General features: G+C 46.0%; 1 protein-coding gene across 5 annotated transcripts in view; it reads left to right on the top strand.

Moving 5' to 3' along the window:
* LOC108317481 (snurportin-1) overlaps window positions 1-12,868 on the top strand; it is a 41,965-nt gene that overhangs the window by 25,139 nt on the left and 3,958 nt on the right. For all 5 annotated transcript variants that reach the window (XM_017547986.2, XM_037745525.1, XM_017547984.2 and 2 more), the window contains exons 4-7: window positions 3,814-3,918; window positions 4,481-4,574; window positions 6,499-6,596; window positions 9,301-9,378. In XM_017547986.2, coding sequence (XP_017403475.1) covers window positions 3,814-3,918; window positions 4,481-4,574; window positions 6,499-6,596; window positions 9,301-9,378 — 375 coding nt within the window. The remainder of the gene's footprint in view (window positions 1-3,813; window positions 3,919-4,480; window positions 4,575-6,498; window positions 6,597-9,300; window positions 9,379-12,868) is intronic.

Raw genomic sequence — 12,868 nt, 5'->3', positions numbered from 1 at the left:
TTGAGGTCACATAGACCTGCTCTCACAGCTAGGCTCTGTGTTGACATTAAGCAAGCTGTGTAACCACTCTAAGTCTCTGGTTTCTCATCTGTAAAATAGGAGATAGTAATAGTCCCTGTCTCATAGAATTGGTAGAAGAATTAAATGAAATAATGTGCCTTAAATACCTAGCCCAGAGCCCCTAAGTGCCCCACAAGTATTAGCTGCTACTACTATTTTTTAGTTATATTGAGATATAATTCACATACCACACAATTTGCCTATTTATATTGTACAGCTTTTTTTTTTGTTTTGTTTTGTTTTTTCTTTAGTATAGTCATGAGACTATGCAGCCATCACCACTATTTAATTCTGGAACATTTTCCTTACCTCCAAAAGAACCTCATATACTTAGTGTCACTCTCCATCTTCCCTGCAGCCCCTAATCACTAAGCTACTTGCTGTGCCTGTTCTGCACATTTCATGGAAAGGGAATCATATGCTATGTGGACCTTTGTGACTTGCTTCTTAGTGTGAGGTTTTCAAGGTTCATCCATGGTGTATCATGTGTCAGTACTTCACTCATTTTTATTGCTAAATAATATTCCACTGTATGGATAGACTACGTTTTGTTTATTCATTCTTCAGTTTATGGCTATTTGAGTTGCTTCCACTTTTTGGCTCTTAGGAATAATGCCATTTTAATTTTATTTTTAAATTAATTTTATTTATTTTTTTTTTTGAGATGGAGTCTCACTGTCACACAGGCTGGAGTGCAGCGGCATGTTCTTGGCTCACTGCAGCCTCCATCTCCGAGTTCAAATGATCCTCCCCTCTCAGCCTCCCTAGTAGCTGGGACTACAGGGATATGTCCTCACACTGGACTAATTTTTGTATTTTTAGTGGAGATTGGGTTTCACCATGTTGGCCAGGCTGGTCTCAAACTCCTGACCTGAGCTGATCCACCTGCCTTGGCCTCCCAAAGTGCCGGGATTACGGGCGTGAGCCACCACATCCGGCCAAATAATGCCATTATTAACATTCATGTACTAGTAAGTTTTTGTGTGAACATATGTTTCCATTTCTCTTAAGTATATACCTAGAAGTGGAATTGCTGGGTCATATGATAACTGTTGAACGTTTTGAGGGGGTGCTAGACTGTTCTCCAAAGTGACTCCACTACTTTACATTCCCACCAGCAACATGTAAGTGTTCCAGTGTCTCCACAGCTTTACCAACACTTGCTGTTGTCCATCCTTTAAAGTATAGCCGTGCTAGTGGGTCCGAAGTGGTTTCTTGTGGGTTTGATTTGTGTTTCCCTAGTGACTAATGATGTTAAACATCTTTTCTTGTGCTTATTGGCCATTTGTATAGCTTTTTTTTTTTTTTTTTGAGACAGTTTTGCTCTCATTGCCCAGGCTGGAGTGTGGGGCATGATCTCAGCTCTGCAACCTCCGCCTTCTGGGTTCAAGTGATTCTCGTGCCTCAGCCTCCCGAGTAGCTGGGATTACAGGCATGCACCACCATGCTCAGCTAATTTTGTATTTTTAGTAGAGACGGGGTTTCTCCATGTTGGTCAGGCTGGTCTTGAACTCCCGACCTCAGGTGATCCGCCCACCTTGGCCTCTCAAAGTGCTGGGATTACAGGCGTGAGCCACCTGGCCCAGCTGTTCATTTGTATATCTTCTTTGGAGAATTGTCTATTCAAATTCTTTGCCCATTTTTTAATTGAGTTATTTGTCTGTTTCTTATCGAATAGTAAGAGTTTTTAACATATTCTAGATACAAGTTCCTTATCAGATACATGATTTGCACATATTTTCTTTCATTCTGTGGGTTGTCTTTTTGCCTTCTTTGTGATATTGTTGGCAGCACAGAATTTTTAAATTTTGCTGTAGTCTAATTTGTCTTGATTTTGCTTAAAATCCAAGATTCAGTAACAGAGTGGTGATGCCGTTATCACGGTTATGAGATGCAGAAGGGAAGGGTAGGTGTTTCACGGGCGGGAAGTACTTAGGCAACAGAAGGTAGTGAATTCCATTCTGGGTATACTGAGTTTTAGGTGCAGAGGAGACAATCAGAGAAAGACATGCCAAGCAGACATCCGGCAATATAATATGGTTAGGTGTGGAGGAAAGAAGTCTGGAGATGAAGGAGGAGCCTTAGGAGGCATCGTCTTAGAAGTAACAAGTGAAGCTGTAGACATAGGTGAGATAAAAAATGAGCTAGGTGTAGTGGCACGTGCCTATAGTCTCGGCTACTAGGGAGACTGAGATGGAGGATTGCTTGAACCTGGGTGGTGGAGGTTGCAGTGAGCCGAGATTATGCCACTACACTCCAGCTTGGGCAACAGAGTGAGACTCCATCTCAAAAATAAAAAGGAAGAGGTCACTGAGGGCCTTTGGGGTAGCAAAGGGCTGTGGGGTAGCAAATCTGGACTGAGGCTGTCAGAGTGAGCAGGAAGGCAGCATCAAGAAATATTAAGTAGTTTTTTAAACTAGGGGAAAGTGGAGTAGCCCAACAGAAATGCCGAGTGACAAAAAGGTTTTTTTTTTGTCTTTTTATTTTTATTTTATTTATTTATTTATTTATTTTTTTTGAGACGGAGTTTCGCTCTTGTAACCCACGCTGGAGTGCAATGGCACGATCTTGGCTCACCGCAACCTCCACCTCCTGGGTTCAGACAATTCTCCTGCCTCAGCCTCCTGAGTAGCTGGGATTACAGGCATGCACCACCATGCCCAGCTAATTTTTGTATTTTTGGTAGAGACGGGGTTTCACCATGTTGACCAGGATGGTCTCGATCTCTTGACCTCGTGATCCACCTGCCTCGGCCTCCGAAAGTGCTGGGATTACAGGCTTGAGCCACCGCGCCCGGCTATTTTTATTTTTATTTTTATTTTTTTTAAGGCAGAGTTTCGCTATGTCACCAGGCTGGAGTGCAATGACGCAATCTTGTCTCACTGCAACCTCCACCTCCAGGGTTCAAGCAATTCTCCTGCCTCACCCTCCCAAGTAGCTGGAACTATAGGTGCATGCCATCACACCCAGCTAATTTTTGTATTTTTAATAGAGACAGGGTTTCACCAAGTTGGCCAGGATGGTCTTGATCTCTTGACCTCATGATCTGTCTGCCTCAGCCTCCTAAAGTGCTGAGATTACAGGCGTGAGCCACCGTGCCTGGCCTTGTCTTGTTTTTTAAGATTGAGAGTGAGTGTCTGAAGGGAAGGAGAAATGAAAGATTCAATGGTAGGGATTAGTTGATGGGACAAAGTCTTTACAGATGGAAGAGACCGTGAGTGGAAGAGTTGGTCTTCCCAAGTTAATCTCACCACATTACTGTTTTTGTTTGTTTGATTTGGTGGTGTTTTGTTTTCTAAGGCAGATTTCCTAACATCCTTTAGTACAGTATTGGGGGCATCAGTTTGGGAAGTGCTGGTCTAGTCTAAGAGCATCTTAAGGACAGGGATCTCATTCATCTGAGTTGTGGCCGTGGAACATAATAGCAATGATGATAGGAAGAGGTGGACAAAGTAAGGAAAGGAAGAGCATTCACCCCGACCGGGGAGGTGACGCAGTAAGTGTGCTGTGGGTGCAGGCAGAGATGGAGGAGTGAAGCCGGAGTTCACAGTCAGTGGCCCCCATCCTGTCAGCTGTGCAGAGACACAACCAACTCCCTAGAGCACATGGGGTGGAGGTGCCACTGTCAGCCTTTTCTGCCCTCACTCTTTCACTCGCGTTTTAATATATGCACAGGATATGAATGCCTTGCCATTGCAGACATTTGAGTAGCACACCCCTGCTAGTCTTTAACACTATTTTTTGCATTTCCAGTTGATGCTTTCTGAGTGGTTAATTGATGTCCCTTCAGATTTGGGGCAGGAATGGATTGTGGTCGTGTGCCCTGTTGGAAAGAGAGCCCTTATCGTAGCCTCCAGGGTGAGTAGCTGCCTGCCCCCTATGCCAGTAGGCCTGGTCTGTAGCAGGAGGGATTCTTTGTGCTCCATTTATCTTATCCGCCACAGCAGCCGTGCCCGGAGTGGAGCTTAAAAACACTTCCCTGCAGGAAGGTTTGTTGAGAGCCATCTTTTGTCTGGTGACATCCCTGCAGAATGAGGAAGCAAGAGGGTGAGGAGGGCCGGGCGCGGTGGCTCAAGCCTGTAATCCCAGCACTGTGGGAGGCTGAGGCGGGTGGATCACGAGGTCAAGAGATCGAGACCATCCTGGTCAACATGGTGAAACCCCGTCTCTACTAAAAATACAAAAAATTAGCTGAACATGGTGGCGCGTGCCTGTAATCCCAGCAACTCAGGAGGCTGAGGCAGGAGAATTGCCTGAACCCGGGAGGTGGAGGTTGCGGTGAGCCGAGATCGTGCCATTGCACTCCAGCCTGGGTAACAAGAGCGAAACTCTGTCTCAAAAAAAAAAAAACAAAAAAAACAAAAAACAGGGTGAGGAAACCCTGTGGTCTAATGAGAATGATAACTTTCTCTCCACACAGGGTTCTACCAGTGCCTACACCAAGAGTGGCTACTGTGTCAACAGGTTTCCCTCCCTTCTGCCAGGTGGCAATCGGCAAAACTCAACAGCAAAAGGTACCTACATAGAATATCTACGTATTAATCAGTAAAAGACAGTGTAATTTGCTTTAAAGACCCACTTTGATATCTTATCTTTGTTTATTTTTGTTTGTTTTTTGAGACGGAGTCTCACTTTGTCGCCCAAGCTGGAGAACAGTAGCGCAATCTTGGCTCACCGTAACTTCTGCCTCCCAGGTTCAAGCGATTCTCCTGTCTCAGCATTCTGTGTAACTGGGATTACAGGCATGCGCTATTATGCCCAGCAATTTTTGTATTTTTAGTAGAGACTGGGTTTCACCATGTTGGCGAGGCTGGTCTCGAACTCCTGGCCTCAAAGTGATCCACCCGCCTTGGCCTCCCAAATTGCTGGGATTACAGGCTTGAGCCACTGCATCCGGCCTGAAAGCTTATCTTTGAAACTACATATAGACACCATCCTGGCCCCTGGACAAAGGACCTCCCCTTCAAGGACAGGCCTTCTCAGTTGCAGAATAAATGCAGCCCCATGAGGCCCGATGGGCCATAAATTCCTCAATTAAGATCAACATGCCTTTGGACTTCTATTACAGGACAACAGATGCAGATTTTGGGGGAAAGGTCCCTGAGAGAATGCCAAGAATAATGGTAGAGTCAGCTGATGCTGGGGAAGCTGGGCTTCCCTGCCAAACTCCCTTTTCTCCTTTCTCATTGTTGCAACCTTAGCTTCTTCCTCCCCACTGGGCCCAGCTAAGTAGACTAAGGTCCTGCAGGAGAAATAACTTACCAACGGTTATTCAGCAAGAAATTGTCGGAGCTGGGCTTGCTTGCTTCTCTACCTTCTCAGGCTCCTTTGGTATTGTTCCTCATGTCCTCTGCACTGAGTCCAGACTTCTCTCTCTCTCTTTTTTTTTTTTTTTTTTTTTGGCGCGGTCTCACTCTGTGACCCAGGCTCTGGGGTTGAGGGGCACAATCACAGCTCACTGCAACCTTTACCTCTCAGGCTTGAGTGATCCTCCCACCAGGAGTATGCCATCCCGGCTGGCTACATTTTGTATTTTTGGTGGAGATGGGATTTTGCCATGTTGCCCAGGCTAGTCTGGAACTCCTGGGCTCAAGCCATCTGCCTGCCTCAGCCTCCCAAAGTGTTGGGACTACAGGCGTGAGCCGCTGCGCCTAACCTAGCTCTGACTTCTCTCTTTGTGTTTAGAACTTTTCACATGCAGGCTTTGTCCCACCCATCCCATGTCTTTACCCTAATCCTTGTACCCACCCTCTGTTCGGCTGACTTGCCTCCCCACATGTGCCCCATTCATTCTGCCTCTGGGCCAATGCTCATGCCACATCAGTACTTGGGTCTGAAACGCCCTCCCTTCTCCCCTCCCCCCTCTGTTTTTTAAATCCTCCTGGTCCCAGAAGACTCTATTTATATCGTGTCTCTCCCTTGAAGCATTTCCTGCTATTCCAGCCTTCTCTTTTTGGAGCTCCTGTTGCTCTTAGTATGAGCTTTGTGATTCAGCTCTTCGCTCTTTCCTCTGTGATCATTCTATACCCTTAACCAAATGGTAACTTCCTTAAAAGCAGGGAATACTTATAGTTAATATTCCCCACATAACACAGTGCCTATGATAGGAACTCAAAAAGCAGTTGTAAACTAAAATGGAAGATGACTTGCTTTTAAACCTCTCTGAGTTGAGTAAATATGCCAGTTTATCTAAAACTTCAAATTTGTCACTTGGCCTTGATCCGTCTTGTGCTGTCTTACCCGAGTCACCATGAAGCTGTAGCTGGCAGCCAGACAGGATTCTCTCCCCAGTGAATCCTTAGTCCTTAGTGCCAGTGACTGCTGCAAGCACTGGGGATTGTTGGACCTGAGCCTCTAGGATGGGGCTCCCTAGGTTGTGGTGGTGGGAACCTAGTTGGAAGAAGAACTCTGTGCTGACTTTCTGCTTTGTGTCCCCAGACTACACCATTCTAGATTGCATTTACAGTGAGGTAAACCAGACCTACTACGTTCTAGATGTGATGTGCTGGCGGGGACACCCTTTCTATGATTGCCAGGTAGGGATGGATCCTCCCTCATGGCTCTTCCTGTCTTCTCCTCTCCTCCTGGGAAAGTGGCTCAGCATGTGGGTTTGGTACGTGACCAACTTCTTGGTGTGTACAGGATGTGGTATATCAGGAACATTATCTAATGCTCCCTGCATCTTTGAGTGTGTTTAAATTAGCTTAGTTTTAAAAGAGAAATAGGAGGAACTAAGAGAAACTGCAGTTCTTGAGAGGAGGGAAGAGAGAAACGGCAGGGGTGTAGGCTGGGACTTGGTAGCAGCTGCACCCGCCCCCTTATCTCTCTCCAGAGGATGGGAGGATTTCTAGCAGTGAAGATTATAGGGCAAGGGGGTGGGGATGCCACCTTGTGCAGGCAGCCCCAGGGAGAGAAGGTGGAATGTAAGTCACCATTTGGTAGACTCTTGCAGCCTCCACTCCTTCACCAACCACATCCTGACCCTGAAAATCGCAGGACCTCCTTGGTATGACCCAGAACCTCAAATCTCAAAGTTAGCTCTAAGAGGAGACATTCCAAGTGAGGAGAGGCCCCAATATTCTCCCCTTTAGTTTCACCATACCCCCAACATTTTACTATTGGTGATTCTTTTTTGTTTGTTTGTTTAAATGGATGAGAGGTTTTTATGTTGACCAGGCTGGCCTCGAACATGTAGCCTTGCCTCCTGAAGTGCCAGGACAACTGCCCTGAGCCACAATGGCTCCCTACTATTGGTGATTCTTAACAGGTGACAGCAGCAGTCATCAGGTGAGGCTGAGTCAGCCCCACAGGCCTCCATCCCTGTTAACAATAGTTCTCCCCATCATTGTCCCAGTTGTATAATGGTGGGTTTGAGGGTTTTGGACTTCCTTTACTCCCTGTCAATTAGTGTATTATAGTGGTTCTCAGTGTGTACTCTCCAGACCAGGCATATCAGAAAGTTGTAGAAATGCACATTCTCAGACCTGCTAACCTGAAGCTATGCGGCCAAGGCTGATGTGTGAACAGGACTTCTGTGATCTTCATGCAGGCTGTCTCCATAGGCTGCTTCTTTTCTATAGCCATTCCCCTACACTAGGTTTCCAAAACCTGCTAGGTATGGTACACAGAATTCTAAGATACATCTCATTCAGACAATAGCAATCATGATTTGTATTGCTAAGTACTTTGTGCATGATCACACTGAATCCCTTACAACACCTCCTTAAGGTAAAGTAAGTACTATTATTAAACTTTTTTTTAAACTTGAGATGTAGTGTCCCTCTGTCACCCAGGCTGGAGTGCAATGGTGTGATCTGGGCTCACTGCAACCTCTGCCTCCTGGGTTCAAGCAATTCTCCTGCCTCAGCCTCCTGAGTAGCTGGGATTACAGGTGTGTGCTGCCACGCCTAGCTAATTTTTTTGTTTTTAGTAGAGATGGGGTTTCACCATGTTAGCCAGGCTGTCTCGAACTCCTGACCTCAAGTGATCTTCCCACCTCAGCCTACCAAAGTGCTGGGATTACAGGCATGAGCCACTGTACCCAGCCTGTCCTTGCCATATAGATGTGGAAGCTGAGATCCTAAGAAGCACAGGTTAAGTACCTTGCCCAAGTTCAGAACCAAGCCTACAACTCAGAACATAAATTCAATGTAGAACATACTTTCCTTTAATTCTGCTGAAAGATATTATATTACATATATTCACAACCTACGAATTTGATAACTAAAACCAAATATATTTTTATAATTTAAAGAAAAGCCTTTATGTATCTTTTTTAATTTCCGAAAGCAAAATAATTTAAAAGAATGAAGAGGCCCAGCCAGGCGCAGTGGCTCACGCCTGTCATCTCAACACTTTGGGAGGCCAAGGTGGGTGGATCACGAGGTCAGGAGATCAAGACCAGCCTGGCCAACAGTGAAACCTCGTCTCTACTAAAAATACTAAAAAAATTAGCCAGCTGTGGTGGCATGCGCCTATAGCCCCAACTACGTGGAAGGCTGAGGTGGGAGAATTGCTCGAACCCAGGAGGCAGAAGTGGCACTGGGCCAGCCGAGACCACGCCATTGCACTCCACCCTGAGTGACAGAGTGAAACTCCATCTAAAAAATAAACAAATAAGCCAGGTGTAGCAGTGTGCACCTGTAAGTCCCATCTACTGTGGAGGCTATCATGGGAAGATCCCTTGAACCCAAGAAATCAAGGCTGTAGTGAGCCATGATCACATCACTGCACTCTAGCCTGGGTGACAGAGCGAGAGACCCTGTCTCAGAAAAAAAAAAAACCTACTGGATTTTAAGAAACATGTTCAAAGATTTTACAAATATCTTTCTGACATTATGGTTTTAAGGGAAATGGGAGTGAGAATAGAAGGGCTTTGGGAGTCCAGGCATGGCGGCTCATGCCTGTAATTCCAGCACTTTGGGAAGCTGAGGTGGGTGGATCACCTGAGGTCAGGAGTTCAAGATCTGCCTGACCAACATGGTGAAACTCATCTCTACTAAAAATACAAAAATTAGCCAGGCATGGTGGTAGGCACCTGTAATCCCAGCCACTTGGGAGGCTAAGACAGGAAAGTCACTTGAACCCGTGAGGTGGAGGTTGCATTGAGCCGAGATCACACAATTACATTCCAGTCTGGGCAACAGAGCAAGACTTCATCTCAAAAAAAGAGTGTTTTTGTTTATATTACAGTTTAAAATGGAAAGTATTTCATCTGTCTATTTCCCTTCTCTGTGGCAGACTGATTTCCGATTCTACTGGATGCATTCAAAGTTACCAGAAGAAGAAGGACTGAAAGAGAAAACCAAGCTCAATCCTGTAAGGCCTGCTGGGCAAGATGGCTCATGCCTGTAATCTTAGCACTTCGGGTGGCCAAGGTGGGCAGATTACCTGAGGTCAGGAGTTCAAGACCAGCCTGGCCAACATGGTGAAACCCCGTCTCTACTAAAAATACAAAAATTATCCAGGTGGTGGCAGGTACCTGTAATCCAGCTACGCAGGAGGCTAAGGCAGGAGAATCACTTGAACCTGGGAGGTGGATGTTGTAGTAAGCCGAGATTTCGCCATTGCACTCTAGCCTGGGAGAGTTCATCCCAAAAAAAAAAAAAAAAAAATCCTGTAAGACCTGGTGTTAGGATCACAAAGTTCTTTATGGGGAGTGGTGTGGAGTGGTATGGATTGGTCTGTTATCTAAATATGATCATTATGAATGAAATGATCTTTTTCGAGACAGCATGGTATGAAGGGAAGAGTATCAGTTTAACAGTCATGCAGATCTGAATTCCATTTTTGGCTTTAATTATTATTAGTTTAATAGCCTGTGTTCTCACTCATAATTGGGAGCTAAGCTATGAGGATGGAAAGGCATAAGAATAGTACAATGGACTGTGGGAACTCAGGGGAAGGGTGAGAGATAATTGTGTATAGTGTACACTGCTTGGGTGATGGATGCACCACATCTCAGAAATCACCATTAAAGAACTTATTCATGTAACCAAACACTACCTGTTCCCCAAAAACATACTGAAATCATAGTGACTAAAAAACAGACTCAAGAAAAGCTTATAGGTTAAGTTAATAATCTCACTTAGCCTTAGTTTTTTCATCTGTAAAACAGGATAATATCTAATTTACAAGGTGTTATAAGAACTGAATGATATAAATATACAAGTCTTCCTAACATAACACTCAGGGTAGGCACTCAATAAATAGTGGTTGATAGCCAGGTGTGGCTCATGCCTGTAATCCCAGCACTGTGGGAAGCCAAGGCAAGCAAATCACCTGAGGTTAGGAGTTCAAGACCAGCCTGGCCAACATGGTGAAACCCCATCTCTACTAAAATACAAAAATTAGCCAGGCATGATGGTGGGTGCCTGTAATCCCAGCTACTCGGGAGGTTGAGATGAGAGAATTGCTTGAACCTGGGAGATAGTGGTTTTAGTGAGCCGAGATCACACCACTGCACTCCAGCCTAAGCAGCTGAGCAAGACTCTATCTCAAAAAAAAAAAAAAAAAAAAAAAAAAGTTAGTATAAAATGCTACTAACTACTTTTATTAATAATGCTATTTAGAATTCTAGGCCGGGCACAGTAGCTCACATGTATGTTCCCAGGACTTTGGGAGGCTGAGGTAGGTGGATCACTTGAGGTCAGGAGTTTGAGACCAACCTGGCCAACATGGTAAAACCCTGTCTCTACTAAAAATACAAAAAATTGCTGTGCGTGGTGGCTCACACCTATAATCCTAGCACTTTGGGAGGCTGAGGCAGGCAGATTGCCTGAGCCCAGGAGTTCAAGACCAGCCTGGGCAACGTGGTAAAACCCTGGCTCTACTAAAATACAAAAAATTAGCTGGGTGTGGCAGTATGTGCCTGTAGTCCCAGCTATTCAGGAGGCTGAGGCAGGAGAATCGCTTGAACCCGGGAGGTAGAGGTTGCAGTGAGCCAAGATTGCACCACTGCACTCCAGCCTGGGTGACAGAGCAAGACTTTGTCTCCAAAAACAAAAATAAAAAATAATTAGCCGGGCATGGTGGCGCATGCCTGTAATATTGGTTACTTGGGAGGCTGACACAGGAGAATCTCATGAACCTGGGAGGCGTAAGTTGCAGTGAACTGAGATCACGTCACTGCACTCCAGCCTGAGTGACTAAGACTCCCTCTCAAAAAAAAAGCACTGATGGCTGGATGCAGTGGCTCACACCAGTAATCCCAGCACTTTGGGAGGCCGAGGCCGGCAGATTGCCTGAGCTCAGGAGTTTGAGATCAACCTGGGCAACACAGTGAAACCTTGTCTCTATTAAAATACAAAAAAATTGGCCAGGTGCGACGGCTGCTCAGGAGGCTGTAGTCCCAGCTACTCAGGAGGCTGAGGCAGGAGAATCACGTGAACTCGGAAGGTGGAGATTGCAAGGAGCTGAGATCACACCACTGCACTCCAGCCTGGGTGACAGAGCAAGATTCCATCTCCAAAAAAAAAAAATTAGCCAGGCATGGTGGTGCATGTCTCTAATACCAGTTACTTGGGAGGCTGATGCAGAAGAATCACATAAACCTGGGAGGTGGAAGTTGCAACGAACTGAGATCATGTCACTGCACTGCAGCCTGGGCAACTGAGTGAGACTCCATCTCAAAAGAATAAAAATAAAAAAATAGTCCAGGCATGGTGGCTCAAACTGTAATCCCAGCACTTTGGGAGGCCGAGGCGGGTGGATCACTTGAGGTCAAGAGTTCAAGACCAGACTGGCCAACGTGGCAAAACCCCGTCTCTACTAAAAATACAAAAATTAGCCGGGCATGGTAGCGTGCTCCTGTAATCCCAGCTACTCAGGAGGCTGAGGCAGGAGAATTGCTTGAACCTGGGAAGCGGAGGTTGCAGTGAGCCAAGATCACACGACTATACTCCAGCTTGGGCAACAGAGCGAGATTCCGTCTCAAAAAAACAAAAAGAATTCGAGTTCATTGGTTCTCAAACTTTAGTATGCATCAGCAGCACCTGGAGGCCTGGTAAAACATAGACTAACCTGTAGGGTTTCTGATTCATTGGGTCTAGGGTGGGACCTGAGAATATGCATTTGTTTTTGTTTGGTTTTTTTTTGAGATGGAGTCTCACCCTGTAGACTGGATACAGTGGCACTATCTTGGCTCACTGCAACCTCCCCCTCCTGGGTTCAAGAGATTCTCCTGCCTCAGCTTCCCGAATAGCTGGAATTACAGGCACGCAACACCATGCCCAGTTAATTTTTGTATTTTTAGTAGAGACAGGGTTTCACCATGTTAGCCAGGCTGGTCTCAAACTCCTGACTTCGTGGTCTGCCCACGATGGCCTCCCAAAGTGCTTGGATTACAGGCATTAGTCACCGTACTCGGCCAGCGTCAGTAATTTTTTAAAGCTCCTCAGATGAGCAGGGCCGGATGGGAGGGAAAAAAAAAAAGCTCCTCAGATGAAAGGCCAGGCACAGTGGTTCACGGCTGTAATCCCAGCGCTTTGGGAGGCTGAGGCAGGTGGATCACGAGGTCAGGAGTTTGAGACCAGTCTGGCTAACATAGTGAAACCCTGTCTCTACTAAAAATACAAAACATTAGCTGGGTGTGGTGGCATGTGCCTGTAGTCCCAGCTACTCTTGAGGCTGAGGCAGGAGAATTGCATGGACCCAGGAGGCAGAGGTTGCAGTGAGCTAAGATGGCGCCATCGCATTCCAGCCCTGGCAACAGTGAGAGACTCCGTTTAAAAAAAATAAATAGGAGGCCGGGCGCAGTGGCTCAAGCCTGTAATCCCAGCACTTTGGGAGGCCGAGGCGGGTGGATCAC

The sequence above is a fragment of the Cebus imitator genome, unplaced genomic scaffold (assembly GCF_001604975.1).
Source record: "Cebus imitator isolate Cc_AM_T3 unplaced genomic scaffold, Cebus_imitator-1.0 Scaffold203, whole genome shotgun sequence".
NCBI lineage: Eukaryota > Metazoa > Chordata > Mammalia > Primates > Cebidae > Cebus > Cebus imitator.
The sequence above is the reverse complement of the archived record's forward strand: the minus strand, read 5'-3'. Positions and strand labels throughout refer to the sequence as shown.